The sequence below is a fragment of the Mirounga leonina genome, unplaced genomic scaffold (assembly GCF_011800145.1).
Source record: "Mirounga leonina isolate KUSES-001 unplaced genomic scaffold, KU_Mleo_1.0 Mir_176, whole genome shotgun sequence".
Taxonomy (NCBI): Eukaryota; Metazoa; Chordata; class Mammalia; order Carnivora; family Phocidae; genus Mirounga; species Mirounga leonina.
In genome coordinates, this window is record NW_023270454.1 from 35,140,844 (window position 1) to 35,154,684 (window position 13,841).

A 13,841-nucleotide genomic window follows, 5' to 3' on the forward strand; every position below is an offset into this window, starting at 1 on the left:
TTTTAAAAGCAAACAAAAAAGGTTGATTGTAAGAACTGAATGGTTGGAGATGAAATGAGAACATTAGGTCTGTTATTACAGTTTTCTTGTGTAATAGTGAAAGGGAATGGATTAAGGCAAAGGTGAGAAACCATGAAAGAGGGACAGAGAGGAAAAATAACAATGCAAGTTATGAGTGAGACAGGCTCAAGAGCTCAGGTGAAAGAATTACAGCTCGCAAAGAATAAAGGCACTGTTAGAAAAGAGGGGAAGAGAGAGGGACTACTACGAAAATTGGAAGTTAAGCGTTCACATTGAAAAGTCTAAATTTTATAAGTTAAGGAATGTTCAACTCACAGCCAGTTGAGGGAAAGGAATGAAGACAGTTTGAATAATTATGTTGAACTAAATAGAGATTATGTAAGTATTAGTGACTGAAAGGATTTTTAAGTAGTAGTGAGAAACAGAAAACTTACATAACAAGCTTAATGGATATATTTAGCATGTGATAAGTCAATTAACACATAGATTAAATGCACAGTAATAATTAGGGAGCAACATTTATGAAATGGTCTACCTCAAATAGCTTCTATTGTGCTTAAAGTGTCTTTTAGATACATACTTCAAATATTCTTTTTAAAGAATAGAACCAGTAATTTGTTTTGGATAGTTTTAAATACACTAGAAGGTGGGGTTGAATCTCACATTATTTAAGATTTCTTTTACACCATTATCTGTGATACATACAGGTTCTCATGATCCCATGGCACATTTTCCAAAAGACAGTCAGTAGGCATTCAATAACTATATAGAGAGTTTAACTTAATTAATAAAAGTCTATTTACAATGAGCTGGTGCATACCTTTTTTTGGTACATATAATAAATTTGATCATTTAAGCAGAGGGGGCAAAATGAGAATTTTACTAACATGTTTACTAATGTCTCAATCAGAAGGAGAGAGATGGGTGAAGGGAATCAAGATAGAGTGGTTTTGCTGCTAAATTTGGTTACTTTTTTCTGGGAGAATTAAAATTGACAGAAATATGTAGTGACATAATGACCTCTGAATTAAAATTGTCCTAGTTATTCATGTTTTGTTAAGACTGTTTCCAGGTCAGTCAAGGAAGAACTCTGTTACTTTAATAGTCCTCAAGATGGATAGAGTGAAATAAAGTTAAAAACATCAAATCATAAGGAAGACTCAGATACCAAGGATCTGTTTGAAGAACTGTAATATTTAGCTGCATATTGATATGACATCAGTATATATTTGAGGAAGAGAAAACATGATAGAATATACAATATAAAGGAATTCAAACAAGATTAATATACTTATCCCCCTTATATTTTAGCCGTAAGAGTCTGTTCACATTAAATCTAACTAAAGGTAGAGTATAGACTAGTAAATAGTGGAACTGGGATTCAAATGCTAGTGTTTTGACTCTTGAAACAATGATTTCATCCACTATGCTGCCTCCTTAAAGTGGTGATATCCAGAAAACTGCTGTATGTATATATATATTTATAGAAGGGCTATCTCATCCTTTGTTTTATTCATATTTTTAATAGACCTGAATGTCTCATTGAATGTCATTAGTTTAAATGAAGTGTAGAAGAGTATGTGGCAGCATTAAGGAGTGGAGGAAGCCAACATTGATGAGGCTTTGCATTATATTCAGAGGATCATAGAATTTGAAAGCTGTCACAGAAATTTTAGAGGTATTTAGTACAACTCCCTCATTTTACAGGTGACGAGTGAATGTCCAGAGAGGTTAAGTCATTTATTTATTTTTTTTTTTTAAAGATTTTATTTATTTATTTGACAGAGAGAGACAGCGAGAGAGGGAACACAAGCAGGGGGAGTGGGAGAGGGAGAAGCAGGCCCCCCGCCGAGCAGGGAGCCCGATGTGGGGCTCGATCCCAGCACCCCGAGATCATGACCTGAGCCGAAGGCAGATGCTTAACCAACTGAGCTACCCAGGCGCCCCAAGGTTAAGTCATTTATATTTAGTTGATTAGTTGGTTGATTGGTTGTTTAATTATGGCAGAGAAAGGATTCTTGTTTGGAAAAGCTCTATGAGAATTGAAAAAAATTTTAAGTATTAATAAAAAATATTTTGTTTGGTACAGGCTTTCAAGTAATAAAAAATAGCCAAGTATATTTTATCAGAACATAAACTTGGGGCCAGAGTATCTGGATTTGAATATGATTTGAACATTACTAGTTAGATGGTTTGGGACAAGTTTTTAACCTTTTGTGCTTCAATTTTTCATCCATAAAATGGGGATGATAATTTCATAGTTTTATTATAGGGTCAAAACAAATAATATATGTCTAACACTGAGAACAATGTCTGGCACTCAAAAAGTTAAGTTCTTATTATTTTTAGCAAATGATACTCCTGAATCTGTTTATCATTTCGTTTTATTATTCTAAATGGAATGACTTTTTTTTTCTCTCTCAGGACGGAGTTACAATGACTTAAATCAGTATCCAGTGTTTCCCTGGGTCATCACTAATTATGAATCAGAAGAACTGGATCTTACCTTGCCAAGCAACTTCCGAGATTTGTCCAAGGTAATTTTTCAGGAATCATCTGAAATACAGTTATCTTGCACATCACAATGAATTTGATTATCTTTAATTTTCACATTACTTTCTAAAAATCTTTAATATAACTAACTTTAATATATTTATCTTTTAAATGTATTTTCATTTTCTCAAAGTGAAATTTAAGCTTGAATTCAGAATTTAAATTGAAGATTTTTGAAAAAAGCATGATAAAGCTGGTAACAGTTAAAAGCATTGACAGTTGTATTCTTTTTTAGGAAGACATTATTCTAAAATATTAACTTCTTTAAAGGGTGTTAGTATCATGGACACTCCTCACCAGCACTTGGATAAAAAAGACAAGTACCTGTACACTACTCCAGGTGTCCTATCTGATCTCTTTGCTGCCTCTTACCCTGGTCAAATCCATCCCTCACTACCACAAAATGAATCTTCTTTAAATCTAATTTTGAATGATGTAAATCCAGTGATTAAACCTTTTTTGACTTAGAATTATTCTTTCCCAATTCAGAGTTTTGCTTTCTCTGCCTTTAATGTTCATGTCCTACTTGGTGAGTGGCTGACTCTAGTCCTGTAGGTCACCTCCTTATGGAGACCATTACTATTTTTCTTCCCTGATATTCTGCTCTGTTTCTTTCATAGCACCTGAAATATCCTATTTTTTTTTTAATTTTATTATGTTAATCACCATACATTACACATCATTAGTTTTTGATGTCGTGTTCCATGATTCATTGTTTGCGTATAACACCCAGCGCTCCATTCAATACATGCCCTCCTTAATACCCAACACCAGGCTAACCCATCCCCCCACCCCCTCCCCTCTAGAACCCTCAGTTTGTTTCTCAGAGTCCATCAGAGTCCTGCATTTTATATATCCTTCTACCTACTTGTTTTGATTCTTTTTGTCTCCCCCACCAAACTCCATATGAGAGAGTTTTTGTTCACCATTATTTCTCTCATGCCTAGCACAGGGCCTGCCATTCACTAAATGTGTTAAATGATATAATATACATGACATTTTCCCCAAGTTATAAAATATTAACTGTATTCAATTGTTTAAATGTAAAACATATAAATAAGCAAAAATTACTCCTTATTTACCAAATATCAATAAGGAATGATTACATTTTATATTTGTATACTCATACACATACATCACACTGTTTGTTAACTTTCTTTTTTTTTTTAAAGATTTTATTTATTTGACAGAGAGAGCACAAGCAGAGGGAGAGAGAGAGAGAGAAGCAGGCTCCCTGCTGAGCAAGGAGCCCGATGTGAGACTCGATCCCAGGACCCTGGGATCATGACCCGGGCCGAAGGCAGCCACTTAACCAACTGAGCCACCCAGGCGTCCCTGTTTGTTAACTTTCTAAGTATTTTCCCATATCTTAGGTTCTTCAAGAACTTTCCTTTTCTGTCCTAGATTATCAATAAATAGAATATTCCTGAATTATCATTTTATAATACAGAATAAGGTTATATTTCTTTTTAGCTTTTTATCATAGAGAATTTCAAGCATATACAAAAGTAGACAAATGAGCACAATAAATTTACATCAACTAGTAAATGCTGCTCAGTAATTATCAACTCATGGTTACTCTTATTTTATTTTTATATTCATTGTTTTTCTGCTTATATTACTTTGAAGCAAATCCTAGACATCATATCATTCTATTCATAAATATTTCAATATGTACTTCTTTTTAAGTTCCCTTTTTAGGGCACCTGGGTGGCTCAGTCAGTTAAGTGTTTGCCTTCGGCTCAGGTTATGATCCCAGGGTCCTGGGATTGAGTCCTGCATCAGGCTCCCTACTGTGCGGGAGCCTGCTTCTCCCTCTGCCTCTGCCTCTCTCTCTCTCTGTCTCATGAATAAATAAATAAAATCTTTAAAAAAGAATAAAGTCCCTTTTAAAGCATAACCATAATACCATTAGCAAACCTAAAATATTAGCAATAATTTCTTAATATCATCAAAAGCCTAGTAAGTATCACATTTCCAATTGAATTACAACTTCCATAATTTTTTTTAGTGTGTTTATTCATATCAGGATCCAAATAAGGACCACACAGTTCAATCAGTTGATACTGATTAAGTCTTAAGTCTCTTCTGTAGGTTTCTCTTTCATCTTTTCTTTCTTTCCAATTTATCAGTTGAAGAAACATGGTTTGTCTTATATCTTTTCTCACAGTCTTGATTTTGCTTATTGCGTCCCTGTGGAATAGTCTAACAGGTTTCTCCATCTTCTGTATTTCTTTTTTTTAAAGATTTTTTTATTTATTTGACAGAGAGAGACACAGCGAGAGAGGGAACATAAGCGGGGGGAGCGGGAGAGGGAGAAGCAGGCTTCCCGCGGAGCAGGGAGCCCGATGTGGGGCTCGATCCCAGGACCCTGGGATCATGACCTAGGCCGAAGGCAGACGCTTAACGACTGAGCTACCCAGGCGCCCCCATCTTCTATATTTCTTATAAATTGGTAGTTGGTTCCAGAGGTTGATAGAATTCAGATTGGATATTTGTGGCAAGACTGTTTCATAGGAAGTTTTTGCATTTTTCTCTCAGAGGGCATGTAATATCTTCTTTACTTATCTTTTTGTGATGTTAGTTGCCATTGATATTTAATGCTTGGAATCAGTGGTTGTATAATCATGGCAAAATCATGATATTTACATTCTCTCACTTTAATTTCATTTATTTTTGAGAGTCCTTCTATAATGAGATACTTCCCTTCATCTTCTACTAGGTGATTCAGTGGTACATTGCTTTAGAAAGGCAGAATAAAAGTTTGATTTTTTTTCTCTCTTTTTACATTGTTTTTCAAAACAGTGACTCATTCCTAACATCTTCCAATGGGACCTAACTTTTTAAAAAACATCTTTATGAACTCACAGACATACATGTATTTGATGTTTCAGTCCCTTGCAGTTATTATTTTCATTGATGTTCATTCATTTGTTCCTGCTTTTGACCACAGGGAGCTTCTTTAAGTTGCTCCTGAGTTATTTTGATACAATCTTAGTACAGTCTTTGATAACTTCCATGCCCTCTGGTCTGACAGAGTGCTCCGGTCTTAAGCCTTATGTTTTCTGGCCCAGTTCTAGAATCATCTGTTTCTTCTGCTTCTCTGGGATCACTTTGAGAACATGTCCCTAACATGGCCAGGTTAAGCTGCAGAGAGATGTGACTAGCACATGGAGGTGGCTAGATTGTATCATCAGCAGCCATCTTAAGCCAGCCCTCAGCTGACCACAAACACATGACTGAGTATTACCAAGAGCAGCTAAATCTGGCCCAGATCTGCTAATGAATAGCAGAATTTCACAGGTGATCCATTGACTATGAGGAATAATAAATGGATAAATGGTGGTTTTGTGAGGTTTTTGGTTTTGTTTTGTTTTGCCTTTTTAGAAAAAGGAAAGCCTTACTTACATTTAGGTATATTTGTTCTAAGACCTTGTACTATTTCACTGGAATCTGTAAAACTCTAATCGAATAATTGAGGACTGTGTATTAGTTTGATCTGTATAGTGAGTCATGCCATAGGTCAATAATAAAAACTTACCAGCTCCTTAATTCTCAGGCTATTATATCCTACTCTCTTTCCATTATTTGAATTTTATGTACATAAAAGTAAAAATCTCATTTTCATTCATTTAATTTGTTAAAATGTAAAATTTGCTTCACAAAATAAATTACATTTAAATAAATAACCTTTCTAGAGTTCTAGAAGAATTACCTTTTAAAAAATTTTTTAAACTGAGTCCTTCAGTTTGGACTTCTATTTAAGCACTGAAGATTTTTGTTGTTGTCGTTTTTTAGAGGGTTTTTTGGTGGGCTCTTCAAGATCCAGTGGTAGTAAGATGGATGGGTGCGTGTTTCGGTCCTGATAGGACAGTTTCTACTGGTGATAAGTGGGAGGCTATTTGGATATTCCTGCTGAGGCTGTGCCGCTGTCTTCTGCCATCATTGTACCTGAACAAGAGCTCCAGTAGCCCTGTTGCCTCCTCCTGCCACTGTTCTTTGCCAACTGCCTCTATTCTCTGCCTCTTGTCTTGGTTCTCTATCCCACTAAAAATCTTACATGACCAGAGGAAAGCGTCCAAAGCAGGTTTTTGGTTTTTTTCTTTAGTGTAGGCTACATGGTTTCTTTCATTGTGAGAATTCATTAAAATAATATCAGCAAAATGCCATAATGCATTATTTGCCAGCTAAATAGAATCCTTTATTAAAATTGAATTTTATTTATATGTTACAGCTATTTCTAAGGAACTTGCCAAATTCTTTTGTTGGGTGGGTAAAATACTGTTTTAACTAATGCCTTTGTAATTTATATTCTGTATATGATAAATAAGGCTGTTTTTATGCCCCATTAGATGACCAATAGTAATTTTGCTCTTTTTATTTTGTTAAGATTTATAAAACTAGTAGAGGGCCTTAAAACTAAAGGAGTTGCTTTCATTAGTCTTTCCATATATGTCCATATCCACTATATACAGGCATAAAAAATAATTTTGATGATTTAGTGCCTTTAATGGTAGTAAAGGTACCCTTTTTTATATTTTGTGAGATTTTGTGAGAGATTTATACTTTGGGCTCAGGAAAGAATATTTATAAATGCTTTCAATAAGAACTGAAGGACACACAGTTGAATAATGAATAGTAGTATAATTAGCAGGGCTGGGAAGAAGTGGGAAGCTCTAACACTCAGCCACATATCTTACAACTTATAAAGCAGCGGCAGTTCAAATGCCATAAAAGTCATTCAAGTTCAAGAAAATGGAATTCTAGTACTAATTGTTTTCATTAAATATTGATAGAAATAAGTGAGTTTGGAATTAACTACATTATTTTAAGTGAAATAAGCATGTTACATTTTTGAAAATTGTGCTTTGCATGTATAAAGTCATAGTAATTATTTACTGTATAAAAGTATCTCATTCCTTTTGGCATTAAAATCTTCCATAATGTTTACAGTGTGATTCAGTTTTCAGGTATCTGTTTATACGCATATTTCAGGGATACATCTCATACATAAGATGAGTTGTATCTGTATGAACAATGATTATAAGAGAATTATATTAAAATTTTTCCCATAGTATACATTTAGCAAACATTACTATTTGTTGTGAAACTTGTGAAATTGTAGAAAACATACTGTGCAAAGCTTAATTTAAAATGTAAACAGATCTTATCCCCATTCTTTAATAGATTATATACCCTGACTTTAAAATGATTGAATTATTTATGCATATTTATGTCCATTTAATTTTCTCAATGCTGTTTTTCAGAGGAGTTTTAGCAGCTTTGATACAAAGCTACAATTTTGCTTCGTAATTTCTTCCATGTTACACAGGGAATTTTCTTTCTGAAGCTGAATTAATATAATCAACACCCTTTCTTCTATATTATTTTTCTGATCATTCTTTATGAAAAGGGTTCAATGGAAGATGTAAAAAATGTCTTCTTGAAGGTATAAACTTTTATGCACAATATCTCCTTATAATAATTTCAAATTAATATTGTCAGTCTGTTGAAAAGATCGAATATAGTCTGTATAGAAGATCAGAGAGTCAGAAAATCTGATGAAAATTAATTTTTTATATGTACTGAGAAAGCCCTCATTTAACATAATTGTTTAATTTATTCTTTCAAAGCTGAAAAAAGTAGCAATGAATTTTGAAGTTGATTTTTTTCCTTCAGTTTCCCAGTTGTTTCATCACTGGTCTACAATTCTGACTGATGAGAAGACAGATCTAACCGTGCATGGACTTGGGAGTGACATTAATCTATGTTTTACAATTACACATTTTTATATTTTGACACCCTCCTTGGGAGAGATAGGAATGAACATTTTCTGTTTGTCTTTTCTTTATGAGAAATTATAATTAGGACAGGAACATATTTATAAAATGTCATATCATAAAAACAAATTATGATGGCAGAACATTTCAGTATCAGGGCTTTCTTTGTAGATTAGAAAGATTTTCTTTGCCACCGTGATTTCTTTTATTTCCCTTAGTAGGAAATTGTGTAAACCAGTTTTCTAAGAGAGGAAAATCCAGATAATCTGAGGCCATTATTTCTCTTTTACCTGATTCACGTAATTATTTAATATGTATATGTACCATAACCTGAATACCTGTTCTAAAAAATGAGTTTGTTCTTACATTGAAATGCAGTTGATAACCATTAGCTTCCAAATGAAAAGTTCGCTATAGATTTCAGAAGCTGGGAACATGTCACTTTATTATTGTTAACTAATATTTATTGAGGACTTATTTTTGTCAGGCTCTTATCTAAGTATATTACATGTGTTAACTTTTTTTAACCCTCACAAAGCCCTTATAAGGTAGGTCACATTATTTCCTGTCTTTTACAGAGACAGAAACTGAGGCACTATGAAGTTAAGCAAGTTGTACAAGGTCACACAGGTAGTGGCTGGCACCAGAATTTAAACACTAAGCCAGTGTTTTTCAAACTGCAGTTTACAGCTAACATTTTAAAAAATGAATAGAACAATTTAAAAAGTACTGAATATAGAACAAAACAAACAAAAACCAAATAAACAAAAAACAGAATCAAACCTATAAATGTAGAGAACAAACTGAAGGCTGCCAGAAGGGAAGGAGGTGGGGGTTGGGCAGAATGGGTGCAGGAGAGCGGGAGATACAGCCTTCCAGGTATGGAATGAATAAGTCACGGGGATATAAAAGGCACAGCATAAAGAACACAGTCAATGATACTGTAAATAGCGACGTATTAGAACAGATGGTACATACCTACACTTGTAGCGAACTAGCATAATGTATAAACTTTGTCAAATCACTAAATTGTATACCTGAAACTAATGTAATATTGTATGTCAACTACACTCTAAATAAATAAATAGATAGATATTATAGAGAAGAAAATGAATGACATAGCATAACATAAAAAAAGAAATATCAGTGTACATTACGTATGAATCTTTGGCTTAAGCTGTGTGTGCGTGTACATACATGTGTGCACTGGGTTATGGTTTAAAGTGACATATTTCTTACTAAAAGTTTGGGCCCAGAATGTTTGAGAAGTATTGCAGGGTGCTGTACTGCCTTTACTTTTGGCATCAGTTTCTGAGCCTGTATTAATGTTATTTTGTCAAGTTGCCTTTCACCTCTCGTGCTGAAACATGGTAAAATGTAACCACCATTCCTTTGCTTTAAAAAGGAAAGGTTTTCCAAATTGCTCCTTTTACTGTGTTTGTTCCAGGTTATTCTCTAAGCTTTTTTTTAGTAAGCCTGTTTTATGAAAAAGCTGAATGTTTGGCTAAAACTGCTGAATCCCTGATGTTACAACTTGAGTATTCATTTATTTTTTCGTTTGTTTATTGAATAATAATTGTGTGCCAGAGACTCTTAGTTTCTGGAAATTCGAAAGAACAAGGTAGTTACTATCCTACTAAAAAATAAAATGAAGGTTGGGGTAAAAAAGCAGAAATGGCTAAGGCAAGTGTTCTATTTTTTAAAAATTGGAGCTTACATTCTTAAAATGAAGGAAAATCCTAAAAGAGAGTTTGAGGTAGAGGGAAAAGAAAAATCATCCATTCTTCAGCTTTATAGTGCAAGAGCAATGTAAGCTGTTCTTTTGGTTCAGAAGTGCAAAAACAAGAAAATTAAACATTAGGGGAAAATGAACCTGCACCAGGATTGCTTGAGTCTTCCTTGCAGTGTAGGAATTAAAGGAGAATTTACTATGATCGTATCTTCAAACTGAATTTTAATTTTTGATCCAAGCCCTAATAAATCATAGTTTTTTCTCAACCTATGTTATAATGCTGTACCATTCACAACTCTGTTAAACTAGCAGCTTCCGATGCCCTAGTCTGGATCAAAATGTTTCTAAAAAGTAAATTCTCAGATAAGAGAACTGAATTTACAAAACTCTTGAATTTACTTATTTGCTGATGAGTTGCCATTATTTGTCCTTAGTATTTATTGTTTCTTCTTCTCTCTCTTTCTTCAAAGGAAAAGTAGGTGATTTTCTTTGTGTTCCTCATATATCTTTTACATTTGGTTGTGTATTTTTATATGTGAGATATTTCTCCCTAACCTACACATTTAATATACAGCTTCATCTTGACCTGGAATTGACTACCGACATTTAACTGTTGTTGATCAGACAGCACTTCTTTATCTCTTTAAGTTTTAAGTGCTGTTTCTGACGAATGCCAGTCCTTTTAGTCCTGTTCTGTAACAGATATACCAGGAATCAGTATACCATCTAGATGTCCCAGAGGGAAAAGAACACTGTTTTGGGAGGGGGAGGGGAATATTGTTTAAATACCATAGGTGTTATAACCTTTTCTTTTTTTTTTTTTTTTTAATTTATTAGGCTTCAGTCAGACTAAAGGAATTCAGTTTTTTTTTTTTTTAAAGAAAACCTTAGGATTTTTCAACAGTAAATAATGGATCTTAAAGCATTTCAGTAAAATGTAAATACAGAGAAAGAAATTAATAATTACTCCATGCTTGGATTTTTTTTTTTTTGGCTGATAAAATATATTTAAAGTATTTTAATCTTGGCATCAAATATGGATGCTATTGTATGCCACATTGATGCTGGAGATTTTGGTATGAATTATATCCCTTGCCTTGGGGAATTTACAGTCTAATCAGCAGAAGAATGATGTGGGGAAAGTTTAGAATATATTTGTTAGATTGTGAGGGAAGCCCTAGTAGGTGCCTTCCTTTGTAAACAAACATTTTACATATGCTATCTCCTTTTATCCCCTCAACAATACTGTAAGGAATGTGTTATTATCTTTATTTTACAGATAAGGAAACTAAGATACAGTGAGGTTAAGGAACTCTCCAAGTTCACACATTTTCCAAGTGTTAAGGCTGGGATCTCAGATCTGTCCCTGTCAGTGAACTGGTAGACTTTAGGGATAAGTGGAAAGAGTATTTTAGATTGAATACTTGCATGTATGTCCACTTCTTTCCAAAATCCAGCCACTCTTCCCTTTATCTTGGTAAAAGGGAAGAGGTATATACTTTTTGGAGAAATTATACCAGAGAAGTTTCTTATTTGAGAACACCAAGAACAGCAGAGGAGGGGTTGATGGGAAGAAATGGAAAACAGGGGGATGAACTGAAAGCTTTAAGTACCAAATAGTGAAAACCCCCAGATCCCTTTTGTCGTCATGCTATCAGAGCTCTGGCAGCTAGACTTATACCAGCCCCACCCTTTAAGACAGAAGATTGTATTACTCTTTGGATATATTGACTGGCTCAAGAGAAAAGACCTAAAACATGTTAACATTTGGGGATCCTACTTGGAGCCCATCTGATTTCCCTTCAGTGAAGTTTGTCAGCTCACAGTGCTACTTGGGCTAAATGTACTTCAGTCAGCCCTTTTGTGCCTCATTCCAAAACTGAAGGTACCACCAAGTGTTAGCAAACATTTAAAGACAGTCTCCAATGTGAAAGACTAAAACAAATAGAAAAATAAAAAGAAACCAGAAGAAACAAAGACAATTTAGGAAACAGAAGAAGCCTTAAAAACAATATCAGAGTAAAGGTCCTCACAGAGGTAATAGAAAACTATCACATTAATAGAAAAAGGAAAATGATGCTATAGAAAGTAGAATATTAGTGCAGATGGTTTTTAAAAGACATATCAAAATGACAGGGGAAAGTAGCCTAGGAAGATAAAATTAGAGGACTAGCGTAGGAAATCTTTGGACTTAGATAACACATTAACTGAGTCTGCTTTCATTTATTAGTAAGGGACCCTTCTCAATTACTTAATTGGTGATGGGGGGTCTTATAGCAACTGCTAGTTATATATTTTTAAATGTAGTATTATGTAATTATATGATACTAAAGAAAAATTTTCATGGATACACTGACCTTCTTAAACTTTAAATTATTATTTGTTCAGTGTGATGTATTTAGTTTAAAATATGATTGTGCAACTCTTTCCTCAAAATGTTAAATAAGTTCAGCAAAGTGTGAACATACATATATATGTATATATGGAGAGAGAGTGAGAGAGGTTGTGGTACATTTACAAGATTTGCTGAAGTTTTGATTTTAAATCAGGGATACAATCTGTTTTGTGTGACTGTTGTTAAAATTTACCTTTGCTAAGTATTAGCACTCTGTATAGCAGATTTGGTTTTCTACTAGAAGCTACCTTCTAGTAGAAGTTTTTAAATGACTCTAACAGAGGTTAACCTTACACTTAATTTAAGCAGCCTTCAATGACATTGTTTTTTAACATTAGTCAGAATATGATAAACTGAAGTAACTGAAATGGATTGTGGTTAATATTACTGTCAGGGTGATGAATAATCCTGACATACACCAGCAACACACTGCCAGTCAGTAATCCTCAAAGTGAAGTATTTATTCTCTAATCATCTGAAGTTACTGTAGTGTGGAGTGACCATTCATTATTATTTATAAATGAATTGTTTTATTTATACAGCATTGCCTGTTTATCCCTTAATACTTCCTGTTTTCTTAGGTGTACTAACTTGGGGTAGATTCAGCATAGGGAACATATACCTATCATGAATTTACATAAAGATTGTTTTCAGAACACCTAGAATTGGTTGTGTTTTTTAAAGTTTACTAAGTACTGATTTATAGTAGCAATAAGGTTTATGGTAAGCTACACTTACAATTTCAGTCTGGTGTGTTGGAGTGGGGGGTGGGGTGGGAGGGATGGGGTGACTGGGTGATAGACACTGGGGAGGGTATGTGCTCTGGTAAGCTCTGTGAATTGTGCAAGACTGTTGAATCTCAGATCTGTACCTCTGAAACAAATAATGCAATATATGTTAAGAAAAAAAGAAGAAGAAGAAGGTAGCAGGAAGGGAAGAATGAAGCGGGGAAATCGGAGGGGTGGACGAACCATGAGAGACGATGGACTCTGAAAAACAAACAGGGTTCTAGAGGGGAGGGGGGTGGGAGGATGGGTTAGCCTGGTGGTGGGTATTGAGGGGGGCACATTCTGCATGGAGCACTGGGTGTTATGCACAAACAATGAATCATGGAACACTTCATCTAAAACTAATGATGTAATAATGTATGGGGATTAACATAAGAATAAAAAAATATATATATCAGTGGCAGTAGTCTTGTTAATGGGAGGGAAGATCAAAATGTGGCATTTGTTCCTGACCTGTAGCCTCTGGTCACTTAAAGGGGACTGTTTATTGCAAGAGGCCTGTCAATTCACCATATACATGTATAATATACGAGAGACTATCTTACTGGAAAAGTTGAAGGCTTAGATGACTG

The 13,841-nt window shown here is 34.3% G+C and overlaps 1 protein-coding gene across 5 annotated transcripts in view; it reads left to right on the plus strand.

Annotated features, from left to right (window-relative positions):
- Positions 1–13,841, plus strand: part of LRBA (LPS responsive beige-like anchor protein) — an 834,672-nt gene that overhangs the window by 639,500 nt on the left and 181,331 nt on the right. For all 5 annotated transcript variants that reach the window (XM_035022918.1, XM_035022919.1, XM_035022917.1 and 2 more), the window contains one exon: positions 2,446–2,558. In XM_035022918.1, coding sequence (XP_034878809.1) covers positions 2,446–2,558 — 113 coding nt within the window. The remainder of the gene's footprint in view (positions 1–2,445; positions 2,559–13,841) is intronic.